Consider the following 23138-nt stretch of genomic DNA (forward strand, 5'->3'; position numbering starts at 1 on the left):
TTTACCGCTCCTTATCGCGTTCTCGATCATTTCGTCAGTCATCACTATATCTGAGAGCTTTTAGTAGTGCTCCCTAACATATGAGTGATGAATGGAGCCTTTAAGGTATTGATGAATAACATGGTAGTCTCTTTTTTTAGGAAAGGTGACTGAACTTGTATAGCAACCTCTCTCCACCTTTGGGCGTATTGTCGGAAGATTTAATTCGATTTCTTTTACATGTTCTGCAAGGTGATCCTATTTGGGGTCATTTCTGTCACGTGACTATAATGTTTCATGAAAGCTTGAGCTAGGTTCTTCCAGGAGTTAAACTTGGTATGGCTGAATTGGTTGTACCATTTGGATATTGCCCCAACCAGACTATCCTAGAAGTAGTGAATCAATAGCTGATCATTGTCGACGTACCCAGTCATTCGTCTACAGAACATGGTAATATGAGCCTCAGGGCAGCTAATTTCGTTATACTTTTCAAACTCAAGAATTTTGAACTTGGGGGGAAACACCAGGTCTAGAACCAAGCTCAAATCTTTAGCATCGATCCCACAGTGATAGTCAACACTCTCCATCACTCTGAACTTCTCCTCTAACCACATGCATCGGTCTTCTAATTATTTTGAGAGCTCCACTCTCGCTCTTTTGGCTTCCAACATGTCATCCAGATCGGGGACGACGAGATTAGTTGGGTTATCCCCTGGATTAAAGCCTGAGCCTACTTGATAGTTAACTGGTATTGAAGCACCAGCCTGAAATTGTTGGGGCCTGATTGTAACGAATGACCTTTGTATGCACACCTCGGCTTGTGTCTGTGTGTTTGTTGGGGTAAAACTAGGAGGGTAAAAAAGATCTTCATTATCATCTCCAGTATTGCCCATAGGGCCTTTTTCTTTCTCCTGTCCATCAGTCAGCAGCTGTGTTAGCTGGTTCATCATGTCCCTTTGTGATTCCAGCATTTGGTCCCTCATATCTTGCTGGATTTTAACCAATTGCTCTTGTATTTATGCTTCCATCTGTTCTTGTATCTCCTTCTACATTTGTTCCAACCATTCTAGTATTTTATCCATTGCTTTAGTCTTTCTTTGTGTACTGTAAGGATGCGTACTTGGTAGATTTTTGTCTGTTTCCAAATTACTGAAATAATTTTTTTTAATTAGGGTCTTTTTGTGAAAGTTAATGCATATAATGCGAGGAATGCAAATGCATGAATGCAAAAAAAAATGCATCGAGTCTAATTCAATTCTATTTAGAACACTTTACTAGAAAACAAAATTCTTTACATAAAAATGGATTACAGATACGGCCTTGCCCTAATACTCAAAGTTTTAACTTTCTTAAGCAACCAAGCCAATTCTTGGCCCCAGTCTGATTCTAGTTCATATTTCATACTCAATACATCTGCTTGAACTGCTAAAGTCTATATATGATTGGTCACCTCTCGAACCTGGGCCACAGCTTCACCCATAATGTAATTATTGTCCCTAATTTGACTCTAAGATCGATGGAGTTGCTCATTACACCGCTCATTACTCACTTTAAGGAGCTTAACCCGAAGTTCACTATTTTGTAACGTAATATCGAGTTCTTCGACCTTTATTTTCAACTCTTTAATCTCAACCAAGCTCACCTTCTGCTCCATTGCAGAGTTACGGCTATGATGCTGATAAAACAATTTTTCTAGTTTAGCTATTCTGGCCTTCAACCCGATCTTCTTGTTTTGGATTTCCGACAGACTCTTTTCTAGGGCTTCTTTTCGACCCTGGACATCTTGGTATTTTCTCACCCACCTATCAGCTCTGGCTTTCTCTTCTTGGATCTCGTGTTGCCATTGTTCAGATATTTTTCCCAGCCCCGCGGTTCTCATAGATAGACACAACTTCTTGTAATCCGTTTTTAGGATATCCAAATCTTCCTTGGCTTTATTCTTTCCTTTTCTCCATTTCTCAGTCTCTAATTTCTGAACATGGACATCTAGCCTCAGATGCATCTTCTCCTCTTCTAGTTGCTCTATTTTCTTTTCGAGCTCTGAATTCCTTCTCTCAAAGTCCTGCTTGATGATTCTTAACTCAGAGGGGATTACTTGTAGATATTTTTCCATTGACTGTGCTCCCTCTTGATTTGGCTAGAAATATTATTGTTGATTCTCTTACTCCACTACCCATTATACTCAGAGGTTGTATTCAGATAGAATGCCAATCTCTTCACCTAGTGAGTCTGATTCCAAACTTTGGACATCACTCGTACATTCTTCTTATAGTTATCCCCTTTATACAAAAACTCGCACTGAGCTAGCCCATGAGTCGCTGGTATAAACTGTCTGGATTGGTACTGCCTCAACACGAGCAAAGTAGCATATCCTACGGCTCCCCAAATTCCAAGTAAGGGGACCCAGTCAAAATCCCTACATCGGTATAAGATCTCATCGGGAACCAACCAAGGAGCTCTCCGCTCGACATCTTCTTCTTAGAGATTTTGGAGGATTGCCATCCATCTTTCCTCTGATATGTCATCCTGTCTTAGTGTAGCCACTATTTCCTTTAATGATGAGTAATTCTCAGAGAACACTCGATATGACACATTGTCTACCTTCTAGAAATGACTATCGAACCAAGCTAGTAGCAGTTGCGCACATCCTATAAATTGACCCTCACTAGCTCTTCGGCACGCATTAAAGAACCTGAATGTTTTGGCTAAAACTGCAGGAACTGGCGTAACTATCTTATCCAGTCGGTCAAATAGATCAGAAACTGCCTCGTCTACATGTCTCAGTACCTTAGGGAAAACCACTAACCCGTAGATACTTAAAGTATAAACATCCACTCTCTTCTTCATGTCTAGGTGCGCTAAAATCAAGTCTCGTAAACTCTTCCAGGGGATACATTTACTTTCTCCTTTCTATTTGATTTTAGCCGTAACCCACTGCTCACTTATTCTGGTGATATTCATCAGTTTCTTCACGAAGGTCGGAATATTAACAGCTTTAGAATAGGCCTTATCAATCTGAACCCTCGGACAACGAAGTATGGCAGTATATTCTTCTACTGTGGGCACCAAATCTATGCTCCCGAAGGTGAAACAACTATAGGCCGAATTCCAGAATTGGGCAAAAGCCCGAAACAGATGTTTATCTATCTTAATGTTAAGTAAATAAGGCAGATCACCGTAATTGTCGTAAAATAGTTGTTTGACTTCATCACCCCATTGGGCCAATATTTCTTTCAATTCCCGAAGATCATTCTGTGTCACCCTAATACGAGTGAAGTCCCATAACTCTGACGTATTCCCCGCTATCAAGCTATCTCCCCTTTCCAATTGCGTTTTCTCTGACCATATACAGGCAGCTGCATGCTCCTCTACTTTATCAAGAAATTCGTTCTCTATGACAAACTCTCTATTTAGTAATCGAACTTGAACCGATACCCTTTTTATGATAAAATGCCATACAATCACAAGTAAAACAACACAAGTCAGTACAATTCATATGAAATTAAAGCAAGTAAGAAATAACAATTAGAACACCTATTCGGAGGACCGCTAATGGTTTGGTGTGGCTCTACCTAGGGTGGGCTCCTATAGGTCACTACATGTGGTTCGGTTCTAGAGACAGGATACCTGAACCAGTAGATTCCTCAATCTTCACCCATTATAGGCTCATATAAACCGAGTTCGATTCAGGGGAATACATTTCTCTATTGCTATACGGAAATGAAAATCTCATGAAGACATAGGTACAGATGTATCCCGAAACGATCCACGATCCTACACGGAGGTGAAAACCTCATGAATGACTAGTTTCTCAGTCTCATTTAAAGGGTAAGTCCTTGCGGTCATGCAATGTAATATGCAAAAATATTTGAAGACTCGAACAAAGCAAGTATCATGACTAAGATTACGAAGATAACAAATGAAATGCAATAAAAGGATCGTATTTTAAAATGAATTTTCAATTTTCAATGAAAAGACATAAATTAATCAATTTACAGCTTGACTCTCCTGTTCCCCGGTGGAGTCGCCAAGCTGTCGAAACCATTTTTTTGCTTTTGAAAAAAAGGTCGACATTTTATTTTGAAAACGAAAATGGGAGTCGCCACCAATCTTTTTTTTGTTTAAGTGTGATCAGATCACCTCAAATTAATCATTTTAATAAAAGTTTAAATTTACTAAAACGATAATTTTTAGTCTACGAAATTTAAAAAACGAGTTCGGGAGTCAGTTACGCACAAAAAAGGATTAGCACCCTCGATACGCCCAAAATTGGTACTTAATTGATTAGTTGATATCTTAGCGTTGAAAGTTGAAAACCCGAAAAGAAAACTTTAAAGTACGATCCTCTCTTTTTTATTAATGTCGATTAAAAACTTTGAGCGAATTAAAACGAGTATTGAAGGCTTTCTCATCTAGAAGTACTAAAATGTCACATCTCTAAGTTAGGACACGGCATTTGAATCCCTCGAAAGTAAGCTAGCCTTTTAAATGCTTTATTTTAAAAAAGGTACTTTGATTTTTAAAGGGTGTTCGGCAGTTTAAAATCAATGAGAAAAATCGAGACCCCGTGAGTTAGGGCACGACTTTCTTGAGTTTCTAAATACGAAATATTGCCTTTATTTCTATCTAAAATTTATGTATTTTGAAATTTGAAAGAATATTTGGCTATTTCGGTTTAACGAGAAAATCAAAACCCTGTAAGTTAGGGTACAATTTCTCGGATTCCCGAAGCGCAAAATATTACCTCATTTTTAAAAAATTTTCTTTTTACGAATTTGAGTAAAAACTAATGCAATATAAAAAATAGTATGTGAATAAAATATTACGCTATTGAATGACACCAATATAAGTGTACTACTAATAAACGATTCAATGATACAAAGGCAATAATCACATAACATACATCAATTTAATACCAACATTAATAATTAAAGAAAAATGAAATAAGTAACAAAATAAATAATAATGATGATAACAATAACAATAATGGCAAAACGGTGTATAAAAAGGAAGATACCAATTTTTAAAATAAGAATAAGACAAAGGAACAAATAAATAAGTACATAATAAATATAAGGAAAATGATTTGTAAAAACTTTGAAAATAAAGAATCGAAATAGAATGTGAATAAAATTAAGGGCGCAATTTATAATAAACATGTATAAATAAACAATAATAGACAAAACAATAACAATAATAGTAATAAAAAATAATATATGTAAGCAAATGAAAGATAACTAAATGTATTTAAATTATAAAAAAGGGGTGAAGAAATAAATAAATAAAATATTAAATGACATTTTAACATTTAGGCATATAAAAAATAAATAGTAGACATAAAATAAAAATAATATTAACTAAAACGAAGGATAACAAAAAGAATTAATGTATAAATAATAAAATACATTAATCAGAGGACTATTTTGAAATCAGAATAAAGTTAGAAGCGAAAATCGCAACAAATTTAATTAATAAAGGCGAAATAGGAGTTAAATAAGACGTGCGATAAGGGGTAAGGACTAAATAGCCAAATATCCCAATATGTGGACACGCGTCCTTTCCCCAGAGGATCAACGTATCAAGGACTAAATTGAAAACGACATAAAATCAAGTGGCCAAATTTTTAAAAAAGGAAAATAGGGATATTAGGACCGAATTAAAAAACAAAAAGAAGCGGAAGGGCCAAAGTCACAAATAGCCCATCCGCATAAAAAACATGTTGATCCCCTAATGGGTCGAGCCAAAAATTGGGTTTGGCCTCTAAACGGTGCCGTTTTGAGGCCACTGAAATATGCCCTAAATGATGCCATTTTCTATAGCTTATAAAAGTAATTTTTTTAAAAAAAAATCACCATACTTTCTGTGTATTTAAAAAAAAGGGAAAATGGGGGTTTTTTCTCTGGGTCTCAACCAAGAATCCAGCTAGGCTCCAACAAGCCTCCACCATGGCTCCACTGTAGCCCTGCCATAGACGGCAGCCAGAGGTGCCCAAAATCAGGCTTCTAAAACCCCATTTTGTTCCTTTTTATTTTTCTTAAAAGACCCTAAAAAACCCCTTTTTAAAAAAATGTTTTGGTTGAGAAAATAAAAAGGGACACCACATGCAAAAACCCAATAACCTCCGTTGCCTTTTGAACCCTCATCAGAACCGCTATGGGTTCTTAGGTGTTTGAGTATCGACAGCGTTTGGCGGAGAGAAGACAAATCGACAAGTATGATTTCTAATACTCATTTATTTATAATAAAAAAGAAAAAAAAGGCACCTTTTTTGCTTTGAATTTGATTCCGATTGCTATTGATTGCGTAAAAAAATTGCAGTGTTATGTCTATGGCTTTTATAGCCGAAAGATACCATTTTGTTATCAAATTCCCATCGTCTTTTGTTTCCTTCTACGGTTGCTGTTTCTTTGTCTTCTCTGCAGGTATGAAAGACGAGGTGGAAGGGCGACGTGGAGCGTACGGAGGCGAGGGGCGCTGGCGGTACGACAACAGTGCTGGAGGCTGTACATGGGAGCTACGGTGCAAAAAGGAAACTAGGGTTTCTGCATGTTTAATTTTTTTTGGCCGTTTGGGCATTGTATTTTCTTGGACTAGGTTTTGGGTTATAAACTGGGCTTGTCATATTGTAATGGACTTTAAATAGGACTATTTATTTGGGTTATAATTTAGGCCCTGGACTGTTTATTTATTTGGTTTTATTTATTTTCAGGCCCAAGACAAAATTGGCCTATTACACATAACATTGTCGTTTCATATTTAGTATTTAGTATTATATATATAACTAATATTTTTATCACGTTCATATAGTTTCAATGGACACAATACAAGGATCTGGCAATTCAGGCAGTAATTTTGGATGAATTCTTTCAAAATCCAAACATTTGGCATGTTAAGGTCTCATTGGTCAACTATGTTACTGTTGAGATGCACCAGACGGATAAAGTGTTGTGACAATTTAGATTCCGACAACCGATTCCCGGACACCTGAGCTGCTCGATGATGAGCACAAATCGACTGACATAAATCGAATACGAATTGACAAATATTCTTCTTGGAACATATCAAAATTTGAAAAAATAGATATGATTATATACCTACTTGCGAACCGATTATCATTCTAGAGTTAGCGTGCGCGCTGGATTAAATGTCATGAATTAGGATCCATGGCAAGCCATATTTGCTGTCTGAAGAGCAAAGGCGTTGGTAAATCCGTGTCGAAAGGGAATGACAGGCCTTTTAAATCTGAGAAGAAGGAATGACAGCACGGGCCCATCAGTAGCGCTCACACAATCACCGGGCCTAACGCCTCAAGCAACGACACCCACACTACAACCCTTCAGATTATGCCATGTGCGTATCTCAACCCTTATATGTTTCCTTTTTCCAATCCTATGCCAAGTTGGAATGCATGGCCTGATACATCTTATTTCCCGATGACTCCAACTCAACCGATGATATATAGGCCATCATCTCAGGAAGGATCGCACGAGGCACAGTCGGGAAGCTCATTTCATTACCAATCCCTATCGCCTTATGGGATTTAAGCACCTTCGTCCTGGGTGATGTAAACACCTCCACATTCTTTATTCTATCAATGTGGGTTATCCTCTCAACATCCATAACCAAAACAAGCACAACCCCAGCCGGAGCAACTACAACCTCCGCCGGAAGCTAAACCAAGGAGGAATCTAGTGCGTTAATCGTCGACCACTCTCATGTGGCACTGATTCTGACTAGCACATACATTGATTGTTTTTAATATATTTGTACAAACTATTTTTATATTGTTTCATTTAATAAAATAAAATTTGTTTTGAATATTTTAATAGTAATTTTTTTTTACTTTTTGTCATATTTAATAAAATAGAAGTTCTTTTGAATAAGGCAATAGAAATAATATAACATAGTTTTTTTTAAGCAATTATTAACTATTTCGGTTTGGACATCTTCGAATTGTATGACCCAGGTTCCTACACCATCCGTACAAATTCTGTTGGTTCGTTCTTTCTCAGGTATCCAAATTATTACGTATTCTACTCGAGCAAGGTCGACCTTTTGGTTTGCGACGCAATTCTCTATCCGGTAACAAATTAAACAGAGCAAGCGATACAGACAGTCACTTACGTTCATTTGGGACTAGTGGGCATACATGTCTCCACACATTGTACATGTATTCTATTTTGTACACTTTGTCGACATAACTCATAGGATCCCAATGGAGATTCTGACAAGCTACAATTGTATGAGCACATGGATAATAAAGTGCGTCAAACGTCCCACAATCACAAGTTTTATTGCTCAAGTGTACACGATATTACTCGTCAGTAATACCTTGGTTCAATCTGTCAAACTCCGTCATACGAAACCATAGATTGTCGCGATCGTGACACACTGTGTACATAGTGTTGGCCCGCGTCTTCGCCTTGTTAATTTCTTGCAATACCTTCTAGCACCATACATGGCCTCCCTGCATTTGGCCTTTATAACTCGCTATTTACTTTGGAAATAGTGTCGCCAAATAGAAATATGTTTCTCGTATAACTGAAGTTATCGGTAAATGACGCATTTCTTTTAAAACAAAATTTATGCATTCATTTGAGGTCATGTGACCATATTGTAGGCTGCCATTGTATACTTGTGTCCACTGATCGAAAGGTATGTTACAGAGGTAATCTGCGTCTTATTCGTTAATTGACCATAAAATCACCAACATATCATGAAAATAGTCCTTATTAATCTCATACCATACCAATATAAGTTGATAGCGAAAATTACAAACCAAACTTCCATTCAGAATAAATTGAATATTACAAATGAAATTATATTAATAGAGATTAAATACCCATGTTGGTCACTTACTGTTATTTAGTGGTAAATCGATATTGCCTGTAGTAGTTGATGCAACGTGCCTTAGACAATACCGATGGTGTGTGCAATCCCATAGGCTTTCCTATAGTTCAATTGCGACTAGTATTGCAGTGTCCTGATTTGATATAACATAGATATTAGGTTGGGGGCAGACATGCCTCCTTAACCTAGAAAGAAAGAAATTTCAGTCATCACCTGACTCCCCTAGTGTTATTGCAAACGCAATTGGAAGGATTCTCCTACCGCCATCCTATACCACAACTAGCAATAGCCGATGGGTATATCTACCATAAATAAATCTACCGTCAATTTGTACCAATAGCTTACAGTACACAAATGTGTCCTGGTATTGCTTAAAGCTCCAGAACAGACGCTTGAACACTTGGCATTCACAGAGCAAGCGGTCGTTGTAGTACGCAAGGCCTGTTTCAAGGTCTGTTATACAACCTGAGACGTACCTCTCCAGCACCTGACACCATTGTCATACCTTATTATATAAAGTGTCTCACCCACTATGCATCTTTTTCAACATCTTCTACTTAGTTATCCAAGCCTTTCAGTAAGAGGGCATGTACCTCAATTGGCTACGAATATTGGTAATTAAGACTGACACAGAAGTCCTAAGATCCACCTTCATCATCGGTAGTATTAAGCTAACTATCATATCTGAATCCATCTTGAGATGATCTTGTGAAACATCTGTCAACGAAATACGTTAAATAATGCAACATTAAATAATAACAGTATTATTCAAAAACCCTAAACACCCAGTGATACTGTATCGGCAATACAGGTATATAGACCTTTGTATTTTTTTATCTCCTATAAGCCTGTCTTTTTCCTAACCGAAGCCATGATTTTCTATGAACATGTACTGTATTGCACTGTACACTTGGCCTCAAACTTCTCGAATTTGGATTTAACAACATGGTAGTTAACCCCGTTCATGATGCTATATTGTTTCAATGCACCAAGAAATCCATCCTTAGTGGAAAACTCCTTACCAACTTCCAATTCACCCAAATTCATTGACGAACTTGTACGGTCACGCCTTTTGTGTGGTAGATCTAGAAACTCCAATGTATCATCTGCCGATAGATCGACATTATGCATGTGGGCTGGAGGTGAATACACATTAAATCGCAGATCTTCTTCTTCATCTTCTAAACCCCCTTCAGGTTTGGTTGGAATAGGCTCCGGTTCAGAAAATAATGCAACTTCTGCACCATTGGGGTCGGGCTCTCAAGGTAGATCCACATTAGATTCATCATTTAACCCACCTTCATCTGTAACATCGAGGTCCCCTCACCGGTGGATATCATGGGGTACATCATCCCTTCTTATGTACGTTTCATAACGTCCCAAATCAGTTGTAGATTGCCAACCATTAGAAAGTTATGTCATTCCCAGTACGTTTTCCAACATCGAACATCGACCCACTGAGGTGCATGTCTCATCCACTAATAGAGTATCGTGCAGAAGTTGTGTATTCCATACTGCCACCAAACACAGGTGCTTTCGTCTTCTGCCTCCTACTAACAGAATGTCAGGTAGGGGTCGTGTATTCCTTTCTAATAGCAGTAGATGTTGAAGTCGCAAATACTTTATTTGGCGATGAAAATTATACATATAACTCAAGAGAGGGTGATCCACTGGTGAGATAAGTCTGCACCATTGCCTCCAAGCTACGACCACCTTTGATATCAAATGAGTCATATGTCACGGGATAAAACGAAGTACAAAATCAATACTTAATAGACGAAACTCTCATTGGTGTCGTTTCGAATATTTTGTGCCTAAGTATTTTACGAAGTTCTGTCAAATTTATGTTCTGATTAAAAATCAATCGCATTGTGTTCTTTGATAAAAAAACAACGCCGTTCTCGGTGTCACAGACCTCACCATCATAGTAAATAACAACACTAATACATTCACTCATCTTTAATTTCTATTCTGCTTAGCTTCTCTAATTTTTCTTGCTGTAACTTATGCAACATGATGAGAATGAAATTTGGCTCATTTATAGCCTAAGGTCAAATAAGAACTACTGTAGAAAAAAAGCGTCCATGTGGGAGCTTTTTTCAGTAATTTTGCTAATAGTGCATCCTGCTTAAAGCGTTTTTGACACCATTTTTCAGAATCGTCTTCTCAAAATTATTTTTTCAGGAACTACTGTAGAAAAAGAGCGTCCACGTGGGAGCTTTTTTCAGTAATTTTGCTGTCAGTGCATCATGCTTGAAGCGTTTTTTACACCATTTTTTCAGAACCATTTTCTCAATTATTTTTTCAGGAACTACTGTAGAAAAAGAGCGTCCACGTGGGAGCATTTTTCAGTAATTTTGCTGACAATGCATCCTGCTTAAAGCGTTTTTGAATCTATTTTTTTAGAGCCGTCTTCTCAAAATTTTTTTCAGGAATTACTGTAGAAAAAGAGCGTCCACATGGGAACTTTTTTCATTAATTTTGCTAACAGTGCATTCTGCTTGAAGCGTTTTGACATTATCGTTTCATAACTGTCTTCTCAAAATTAATTTATCTGAAACAAGTGTAGAAAAAAAATAAAATCCTTCTTGTCAATATATTTTTTTCTAAACCCTTAACCTAAACACAAAATTATTTTAAAAACCCTAAACCCTAATTTAATTAATTTTCTTAAAAACTCTAAACCCTAATTTAATTTATTTATTTAAAACCCTTAAAACCTAATTTAATTAATTTTTTAAAAAAACTCTAAACCTTAATTTATTTTTAAAATTCTTAAACCCTAAATAAATGAAACCTTAAATTATTTTAGCAAAATAACTAAAATTTCACTCAAAATGGCTCCTACGTAGACACGTTTTATATTTTTCGGCCTATTCCGATAAACAATGAAAAAATTGACTCGTTTTCGTAAATAAAGTTGGAAATGAGCCTTTATTGGTAAAATGGTCTACTATGACGAAATATACCAAATATAAATCAACTAAGATAATTAAAATGTAAAATGACTCAATAAGTAGTAGAAACACAATGCAATATACAACTTTGACATATTAACTCAAAATAATAAAAATATACAATATTTTTATCGCAACATCTGATTTATAACGACATTGTTATTTGGTCAATTCACATAAACATACAGGACATTGTACTGTTGGCTACGTGGCACTACAAGACAAGAGATAACTCCCGACATAAGCTTGGGTGCATGAGGCACCAGGGATCAATTCTTTCCTTTTGACACCTACATACTAACTCTAAGGCATCACCATCTCCTTCTCTTTCTCCTCCCATTGGCTCTCCTAACTTAGATGAACCAACAGTCCTTTCCACCATCCTCTCCTCCCTGTTGATAACTAGTATAAAAATTGTTCTATTTGCTTTCAAAATTAAGATCACATTGTTTACCAAGGCTTCTTTTGGATTATCGATGAAATTACCTCTAGTGAAGTTAAAAACAGTGGTGGCAATGAGATTAATTACTATAGCGGTGATATTGAATACTGTATTAGTGGAATTAAAATAAGTGGTAGGATGTGTATTTGAAATTAAATGCAACTATAATATTGAGGTAAGAATGAAAAAAGATGACAAAGGACATTAGATTAGAAATTATCTACAATAGAAAAGGTAAATTATTTTATTTTTAATGAAATTATTAAAAGTATGTGAAATTATAATTTTATTTAATAAAATAATAATATGCATCACAATATTTTTATAGAGATTTTAATTAGTTATTTTTATAATCCTTTTAAATTATTTATTATATCAAATAACAATATTAAAATAAATAATGTATAAGCTTTTAAATAAAGGTGTTACAAACGAAAAAAACAAAGTGCATGGGTAATAATATATATTAATTAAAAAAGAGAAGAGAGATATAAAAGGAAAAATGAGCATCTGTGAAAGGTATAAAGTTTTAGTGGACCATAAAACTCCAATTTTCACAATGTCATCGTTGGACAAAAAAGCACTCAAATCATACCGCACTGAAGCGTTAAATCACTATCAAAACCACTTCAAATAGTTAACCAATTCCAAATTTAATGACAATCCCCAAGCGTTGTTTGCAACAATGAATGTCCCCAGTTTTCCTATCAAATGCTTCATCTAGGTTTGGCTTCTTTCCCTAGCAACCAACTGCCACGGTTTGGCTGCGGAACTAGCTGGCTTGAGACGTGATATGTGATTGACGCCTGTACATTATAATGCTTCTCTCCATTGAAATAAGAAACAAGCAACTAGAATTGGGTTTTGAATTTTACGGTTTGTCTTCCTTCCTAGTTATAAAGTGATTCAAGGCATGAAAAACACAAAGAAAAAGGGCCGTTTTTTTAGGCACTCACTCTTTCCTTTCCATGTGAGAATGAATTGTTGAGCCTCAATTTGGAATCCAAATAACATGGAAGTAAAAGTACCAATAGGCAGAAAAAAAGTGCCATAACTCAAAATGCCCTTTGTTATTACTACTTTACAAATAAATTTCAAGGAGAGTCCTTTTTCCAATACTCAAGCTAATTAACGTAATGACATATAGCTACCATATATTTTTTCATCTTTCCATCATATGTCCACCCAAGGTTATACACAACAAATACCCAGTGGAGCCATCTTGCAAAGCTACTAACTTAAAAAAGTTTCATCTTTAAAAGTATGTATTTTTGGAGATAGGTCTATATATTTTGGGTTATCTTTTTTAAAGTTATTTTTGCCTCCTTTTTGTTTGAAACTTTTGCAACCGTTGTTGGCGGCTTGCTTGCCTCTATTTATTTTCTTTTACGACTTCTACGTTTTAATGGTTTGTTTGCTTCAATTCACCTTGTGTTGCTTCTTTTTGTAGTTACTAGAATAACCTTTTATAGTTTTTATTGAAAAAGTAACCAAGAGAAGTGAACAATCTAGTAGAAGTTAGGGTAGGGGTGGCAGTCGTATTAGTTGTGCTATGTCAAAAACGACGGTGAGAAGTTAGAAAATGATCAATGAAAGCTGACAGAGCTATTGTAACAAAATTGAAAAGGGGAAGTGATAAGCTTGTTGTTAGCCTTAGTTATTCGTGCTCCATGACCCCCCTAGAAATGAAAATTTTGCTGCCATTAGTGGTTTGCTCGCCAAACATCATAAAGGTTTAAATATGATATAAGTTCATGTACTTTTCGTAGATTTGAAATTTAGTCTTTATACTTTTATTTTTAGAAATTGAGTCCAATTTTTTAGCTTTCAAAATTTAAGTTCAACTATTAACATAATACTTTTTGGACTGGGACAAGTAAAAAATTGTGTATCGTTTTCTAGGCCTGAGCCGGACCCAAAAAATGGACCTAAAATTTTGTCCAAACCCGACCCAAATAAAAATGTTAAAACCTGAGAAAGAGCCAACCCGTCTGTATTAGATTTTTTTATATAAAAATAAATTTTAAAAAATACAATACATCAAATACACTAAAAACACCAAAAAATGTTTTCTAAAAAATAGAAAAAATACTTAAATAACACTAAGATAAATGCAATTTACAAGCAAATACCTTTAAAAAAGTAGCAAAATTAATAATAAAATAAGAATTATACAATATTCAAACAATAATAACAAAATAGTAGTAACTAATAGCGAAATGACAGAAAAACAATGAAAAATCAGTGGCAAAACAGCAAAAAATAACATCAATTTTTTTTTTTTTTTGTAAATTTGAGCCAAGTCGAGCAAAAAAAGCTTACCAGAGGCCTAGTCTTTTTAAAAAACGAGCCTTAACTTTTTGTCCAAACTTATTTTTGAGCCTATATTTTTGCCCAAACCTTCCCACTTTTATGGCGAGTCGGGTTACATAGCCCATAGACAATTCTAGTTACATTTCTAAGGGAGACAAAGATTGGAACCTTGGAAATATTATTGTTAAAAATGGTAGCTATGAACTCTAAACATGAACAATAAAATAAATATGAAAAAGAATTTTTTTTTTTTAAAAAAGAGAATATTTGGCTCCAGACTCCTACTTGTGTAATAAAAAATTTTCATTTGTAGTGTAAAAAGAAAAAAACTCTAAAACTAATACATAAAATATAATGAATGTTGATTAAGGGGCTTAGCTATTTTGATGGCACAAAAATCATTTAAAACCCAAATAAATAGAAGACTGAACCTCTAATGTAGACACCAAATTTCCTCCGACTTTAAATTAACATTAATTAACTTAATTTTAATTGTTGGATTTAAGAGTAAAATTCATTGACTTATTAACTGCTTCAAATTAATGTTTGTTCAAGTTAAATTTACGTTGAACAAAATTTCAAGTAGAAGACTCCCTAATTTGAGATAATTTTGAGTTAATTGGACATTTAGACAATTTTCTTGGGTGTTTTAGGCTTTTGGCCCAATTAGTTATTTTATTTCAATTTTCTTTTTGCTTTTATAGAGCATTCCATTATATAAAATAAAAAAAGTTTATTGATGTTTAATAACCACATGATACCATTTTTAATTCATTTAGAAAATAAAATCATTTATTTATATATAAATACATAATTAAATATTAGATTTTACATTTTACATTTTTAAATTTTGAAATGTTTAACAACACATAATTATTATCTATTTTGAGCGTTAAAACCTTCATCACGATTCACACATAACCGACTCTCACATAATTATTATCTGCTCCTGTTTTAATTTAAAATCATGTGGGTGAAAATTTTTATATTTGGAAAGAAGCTTCTTTGTAATCTTAACCGGAAAAAGGGTGGGGACAGAAAAATCAATGTTATTAACGGGCTTAGTTATGTTGAAGGCTCAAAATTTTCATTGGACCATTAATATTGAATGGAAGATCCAAAAATCCTCTAGTAGAATTGTTGGGATGTGTTGTTGGATTCCACTGGTTAATGGGTGTATGGTGGGGAACAATTCTTCGCCATAACTGTTGGTTTTTGAAAAATTATATTTTTACATCAATATTAAGTATACAACAAAAAGTAGTTGGAAAAACATAGGATTTTACAAGTCTTGCGTAAAAGTATCATGTATTGTCCTGGCTTAGGTGGAACCATTGAATCAGCTGTTTCCATAAACATCAGAGAAACACTGAAGGAATAAGTGTTGTAGGGTTCCATTTTAACCATAGTTGGAGGGAGAAAGAAAGCACCTACCACCCATCTAACACTTAATTGCACATGCTTACGCAGATACTGTTGTTAACCACAAATCCTAAACTGTATTCTCCAAGCTGTTGGCTTCCCGCTTTCTAAAGCATTTTACTAGTCTGCTGCCCATCAACTTCACCTTATTAATTTTTCTTTTCGCCCACATCATGTTATTATTTAGCACCTACCTTGTTTGCTCTATAAAATTCTTCTATTTGTTGTTGTTAATTTATATATATTACCTATACCATTGTTTCACTATGTTACTATTATTTATCGGGAAATACCAAAAAATTCATTTTTTAAGGTAATAAATGTTATTATACAAGCATTTTTTTTTATAATAATTTTTAAAAATTACAGAGATTTGAATCTAAAACACTATAAACTTAATATCTCAACTTCACTACTTCAATCAATCATTCATCTGATTTTTAAATTAACTTTTTACATGAAGGTTGAGTGTCAAAGAATTTCTTTTGCAAAATGGAAATGGGGTTTGATGAAGGAAATGGATGCTGGTTTGCTTAGTCATTTTTATTACATTGGTTTTGATTCTAGTGGCTTGTGCTTTTTATGTTTATTAATAAATGTTTTCTTTTTGCTGAGTAAAAAAATATAATTTTTTCCTACTAATTTAATTTTTGTTCAACTCATCAAGTAACTTAACTTCAATTTTTTAAGAACCATAGTGGAGTGCGTCGACATTTAGATTTTACAAAATATTTAAATGAGAATTTGTAAGTTATGTAAAATGAATTATATATTTTTCTTTTTTAATTTTAAAAAGATAATTTATTTACGGAAATAAATATGAATGTAAGGTTATAATGATATTCTTTGATTTTTTAAATAAAATATAAAATTTGTCATGTAAATAAATTCCATAAGGAAACGTGATTAATGAGTTGGAGGCTTCAACCAAAATGTAAAGGCTTATTTGGTTAGGTGCTAGACGTAAGTAGAATGTCACCATCCAATGATGTTGGAGCCCTCATCGGGTTTGTAGTTTTATCTGTCTTAAATTGAATTGCAAAAACACACACTAAGGGAGTACTAGAGGCTGAGTACATCCCCTACATTATAAATTGACTTTTCTCCTCTTCATCACTTCATATGTTTGTTAACTTCGCACCAATTTCTCTAAAACTATTATTCTGCAGCTTTAATCTTGGATCAATGGCTGTTCCATCCTACCTTGTGAATATCCTTGATAGCAACCATGTTTCAGCACCGAAAGGGTCGGTTCCCTCAACAACACTTGCTCTTACTTACTTGGACCTCCCATGGTTTCCTTCTGCTCCCATGCAAAGCCTTTTCTTCTACGAATTCCCTCACCCGACCTCTCATTTCATGCAAACCACGCTCCCAACTCTAACCCAGTCTCTTTCTCTAACTCTTCAACATTTTTTCCCACTTGCAGCGAAGCTCATCTGCCCTCTGCCTCCACTTAAGCCTTATATCCTTTACAGCGACGGCGATTCTGTTCCTCTTATCGTCGCCGAATTCACCGGCGCTGATGTCGACCATCTTACAGCCAACTACCCACGAGATTTCAAATTACTACACCCCTTCGTTCCCGAATTGCCACCATCCACTATGTCATCGGATGGCATACTAGTGAGGCCCATCATGGCCGTCAAGGTCACAGTGTTTCCAAACACTGGCGTTTGCATTGGGATGGCGCATAACCATGTGGCAGCCGATGGAAGCGCATTCATGCACTTCATGAGATCTTGGTCTTCCGTTTGCAAGTCAAAAGGAGACTCGACGTTTCTCGACAAAGTGTCGCGGAGACCTTTCTATAACAGGGATGCGTTGGGAGACCCTGATGGTTGCAACGAGGAAGCCCTAAAATGCTACTGGCATTGGATATCATCTTGGAGAGAGAACCTTGCTGGTCCTACCAAGGAAATATCATCGGTGGACAAGGTTCGAGCCACATTTGTACTGACCCGAGCTCAAATCACCAAACTCAAGCAGTGGCTCACGACTCAGTGCAAGAACAGCAGCAATGATTCCGAAGAAGTAAAGATATCAACATTTGTAGTCACATGCTCTATCATGTGGATATGTATGATCAAGTCGCAAGAGAATAATATTCAAGTATCAACAAATGGTGACGATGGTGATGATACGTTTTACTACTTGCTTTTTGCGGTTGATTGCCGGAACCGAATTGGATTTCCTCTGCCTGAAACATATTTTGGGAACTGCCTAGCACCAGGTATTATACGAGCCAAGAAGAGTGAGCTGATGGGCCCAAAGGGGATAGTCACAGCGGGGAAAGTAATTGCCAAAAAGGTGAAAGAGATGGAGAGCGGCGCCCTGAAAGAAGCAGAAAAAGGACCGTCAAACCTTGAGGAAATGTTTAGGTCGGGGCATCATGTAGGGATCTCTGGATCACCAAAATTTCGTGTATATGATATGGATTTTGGGTGGGGGAGACCTCTAAAGATCGAGTTTATTCACATCGACGATGGTGGATCTTTGTCGTTGATCGAGTCTAAAAACGAATCTGGCGGCATGGAAGTTTCCTTGGTTCTTAGCAAGAATCAAATGGATGCATTCACTTCAAATCTTGCTGAAAGCTTAAAAGCCTTTTGATTGAGAATTCAGTAATTTCTTCCTTATATAGTATTTGGATAGTATAACATATCATCATCTTTGAAGGTACAACTCTTAGTACTTGAACCAAATAATTGACGTTTAGACCTTCTCAGAGAATGATATCAAAGTTACTTTGATGCTATTATTGTGTACGTTCAACCGAATAAAAATGTTTCGAACTCCTTAATACAGTTTTTTGCTTTTGTTTTTCTTTAAATTCATTTTCTATTAACTGGTATGCTAAACTAAATAGATACATACTTATGGTTGATATTAGTGTTCAACAAGGAAGAAGAAAGGAGAAAGTGGTGATTATTTGCAGGCCGGTTAGGGGGAGAGCTAGAAGGAGAGGATAAGAAGGGAGCAGAAAAGGACTTAGGAAGATTCGGGAAGGAGGAAGCTTAGCGGGAGGGCCTCTTGTCCAGCAGTTTCAGTAGTTATATGTCAGTTGTCGTCAAGCATAGTACTGTTTGGTTATATCTTGACATTTCCTTTGTTAAAATAGTATAAAATTATTATTTCTCAGTAATCTTTTAATAGTACCATGGACAAGTCGTTGCGAGTGGTTAAAAACAAATGACCCTCTTACAGGTGCTATGAAATATGAAAACCAGTCAAATAACTATTGTAATAGCCCAATTTTATCCAAGCTTTTAATAAAATTTATCAATCTAAGTTTTTTTAAAACGGGCCCAAACCCTAACCCAAAAAAATAGAAGGCCCATGGCCCAAAACTTAAACAAATTTTCGGATGAGAAAACTTTAGCCCCTAGCCTTTGCGCCGCGAAGCTCCTCACGTGGTGTCAGCACCTTCTCTGCTGCAACGCTACCACAAACCTGCAAACAAGCGAAAACAGGCACAAAGAAGACCAAAGAAGCAGCAAAAGCCAACAAGGCATAAATATATTATATTTTCTGGCTATATAAGCTGAGAACACCAATGTAAAAGGGGGACTTTTTAAAAAGAAAAAAATCAAAAAGCAAAAAAAAAAAAGCTATCAATACAGAGATTATTAATTAAAGAAACATTTCAAAAGGTGTTTCATTTTTTGTTCATTTCCTGTCTTTATTATTTATTTATTTATTTATTTCAAATCTATTGCATAAATCCATAAAAAATGGGAAGGTTTTACCCGTATTTTGGCGTTGATATCCTCGGCGTTTGCTTCTCTGGTCCGAAAGCCGACGGATCCCTAGGGATCCGGTTAAAGCTTCGATGGAGGAGGCTAAGAGTTGGAAGTTTTGTGTTTGATTTAGGGGTTTTGAGGTCCTGCACTTTCTTCCATGTGAAAGAAGGGTTTAAATCGGGCTCCGGGCATCTCTCTGGCCACCACCGGAGGTGGTCATCGTCGCCGGTATGATGGGAGGCCGATGGAGGCTAATGGAACCCTAGGGCCTACTTTAGAGAGAAATGGGGAATACCCCCTGTTGTTTTTTTAAAAAAACAGTATGGTACAAATATTTTTTTTAAGAAAATTTGGATCTTATAGCATACCCATACGGTGTCGTTTTGGATCCAAATTTCAATGACCAAAATGACACCGTTAATCACTAGACCCGTGTGACCCTACCCGCACAGGTGAAGGATCCGCGTGTTTTGCATAAAGGGGTTATTTTCGGATCCAGTCCCTTCATTTTTTAGCCAGTTCGCACTCAAGTTTCTTTTTATTTTAATTTGCGCCATATAATTTACTTCAGTCTTCAAGTTAGCCCAGTATGAAGTGTAGCGTTTTGGAGGGAGGGAATATTTTCCCCTTTAGTCCCTCCTTGTTATTCGCGCACTCGAATGGGTCATTTTCTTTTATTTTTTATTTCTGATTTACTTCTGAATTTATGTTTTAAGATTCAAATCAGTCCTCTTTTGTCATTTTCGCTATTTTATTAATTATTTTAATGCTATTATTGTTCTAATTGTATTTTCTTTTTACGCCTATTATTATATTATCATATGATTATATCATTAATTGAATATATTATCACTACAATTATTATATCTCTAGATATTTTCTTACTCAAATACTATTATTTATCTATTTATATCTCTATCATCATTGTATTTCTATGTATTGTATTTCTATTTGTATTTATGTACTAATATCATTATTTTATTATTATTTTTTATATTATCATATACATAGTTTATGTTAAAATTGTTTTTTATTGTATATATGTTATGATTACTAATATCATTATTTTATTATTATTTTTTATATTATCATATACATAGTTTATGTTAAAATTGTTTTTTATTGTATATATGTTATGATTTCAAGTTGTCTTTTATATATATATATATATATATATATTTCCTTTCAAATCTATTATGTATATAGTTTACTTCTTAAAAGATTTATACTTTTGTTATTTAAAACTCTTTCATATATTATTACCCCTTTTATATATTATTTATATTAAGTTTTATTGTACATATATTATCAACTTTAAATAGACATATTTTGTTTTTTAAAATATTTTGTACATTATTTGATCCAAACTCCCTCTTTCATAACATCTATTTTAATAATCATTCATGTATTATTAGATTTTATTTTATATATGTATATTATTTCAAATTTTAGCATGTATTATTCATTTGCAAATTTTTCATATGGTTTTTAAATTGATTTGTATCATATTGGCTCCCACATATTGTTTTGTATATTATGTGTTGTTTAATTTTCATATTACTTCATATATTATTGTTGCATATTGTTTATTCGTCCTTTGTATTGTCATTTCAATTGTTATTCATCTATGTTCGAAAATTTGTTATATTTTATTCTAATATGTTTCTTTGATTAGTTATATTTTAGTTTTCATTATTCTGATTATTAATGTTTTTCAAAATAGGATATGAGCTCATTGCTATTCTGTGTTTGTTAATTTGTTTTTTTTTTTGTTGTCTATACTATTTTAATTCACTAAGTATAGTCCATTATTCATGTATATTGTCCCATGCTTATAATTTCGCCTTTCATTCACGAGTGTCACATTACATTTGAAATTTCCAACTTATTGATCCTAAATTAATTATTCCATTTTATTTCAAGCCAAACTAATGTGTTTTGAGTCGGCTCTATAATTGTTTATTTGAAAATTTCTCAAAAAAAAGGGGCGATGTTTGATGTTTGGAAATTCGAGAAATCGTGCCCTAATGTGTTGGGTTTCGATTTTCCGTTTGTCCGAATAATCAAATATCCCTTTAAAGATTTTGCTCGTGTTTTCTAAACTTCAAACGAGGCAATATTTCGTGTTTGGAAACTTCGATAAATCGTGCCCTACGTGCTGGGATTCGATTTACCGTTTGACCAAACAACCGAATATCCTTTTTAAAATTAAAACACGTGAGTTTTGAAGATCAAAAGACCAACTTATTCTCGAGGGTCTGAAATGTTGTGTCCTAACGTACTGGATATGGCATTTTATTTCTTCGAGACAAGAAGGTCTTTAGAATCCATTTCAATTTACTCAAGTAAATTCTTCGTATAGATCAACATAAAAAAAAGGATCGTATTCTAAATTCTTTTCGAGTTTTTAAATTTCGACGTTAAGACATTAACTAATCAATTAGGTACCAATTTTGGGAGTTACGAGGGTGCTAATCCTTCCTCGTGCGTAACCGACTCCTGAACCCGTTTTCTCAAATTTCGTAAACCAAAATCGTTGTTTTAGTAAATCGAAATGTTTTATTAAAATGACCAAATTTTTAGGTGATCCGATCACACCTAAACAAAAAAAAAAGATTGATGGCGACTCCCGATTTTCGTTTTCTTTTCAAAATATAAAATCGAGCCGTTTTTAAAAAAAATGATTTCGACAACTATTACTCGAAAAATAAGACAAAAGCCATTCACAGTTACCTTTTAAGCTGTCACATGTCCAAACAAAATAGGAATATAACAATTTGAATAAACTAATTTTTATTCCGTAAGATTTTAAAAATTTTCATATAATCTATAAAAGAAATCTCAGTTACTAACATACTATGTCTTTAAAGATACATTAAGTGAAGGCAATTCAAAGTGTTGATGCCGGAAGGAGTCACATTATAAATCATTAACAAAATGATATAAAAAAGTAAAAAGCTTAAATCACAAAATGGTATTTAAATTATACTTTTTTTTAAGTTGGTTTTTTTTTTGTTATAAGTAGTTCCTAAATTATAACAGTTATCTAAATTACTTAAAATTTTAATATCATTAAAATGGTATCGTAACAAATCATTATGTGACATGTGACATTTTTAAATTAAAATTAAATTAAAATTTTTAAAAAAAATTTACACTCTCCACCCCCCCAATTCTTTCTTCTCTTTTAATGTATTTTTGTTTTATTGTTAGATAAATGTGATTTGTAAATATCTAAAAGAATGAAGAAAGTTATTTTTATGAAAAATAATACATAAGTTTTGAATCAAGACTTAAAAATGAAAAGAAGTTTGTCAGAATCTAGGCTTGAATGAATTTTTCAATGGATTCAAAATGTTTCATCATCGAAGTTCTGGTTGGAAGAAAAAAAGACAACTATGTTTTTAAATTTTTGTTTTTTTCTAAAAAAAC

At 34.4% G+C, this 23138-nt stretch overlaps 1 protein-coding gene across 1 annotated transcript; it reads left to right on the plus strand.

Annotated features, from left to right (window-relative positions):
* Positions 1-16942: 16942 nt before the first annotated feature.
* Positions 16943-20432, plus strand: LOC107938062 (coumaroyl-CoA:anthocyanidin 3-O-glucoside-6''-O-coumaroyltransferase 1). The gene is made up of 2 exons (XM_041082975.1): positions 16943-18642; positions 18857-20432. Exon 1 carries the CDS (start codon positions 17086-17088, stop codon positions 18574-18576), a length of 1491 nt encoding a protein of 496 aa, XP_040938909.1. The 5' UTR covers positions 16943-17085; the 3' UTR covers positions 18577-18642; positions 18857-20432.
* Positions 20433-23138: the final 2706 nt, after the last annotated feature.

Source organism: Gossypium hirsutum, chromosome A12 (assembly GCF_007990345.1).
Source record: "Gossypium hirsutum isolate 1008001.06 chromosome A12, Gossypium_hirsutum_v2.1, whole genome shotgun sequence".
NCBI lineage: Eukaryota > Viridiplantae > Streptophyta > Magnoliopsida > Malvales > Malvaceae > Gossypium > Gossypium hirsutum.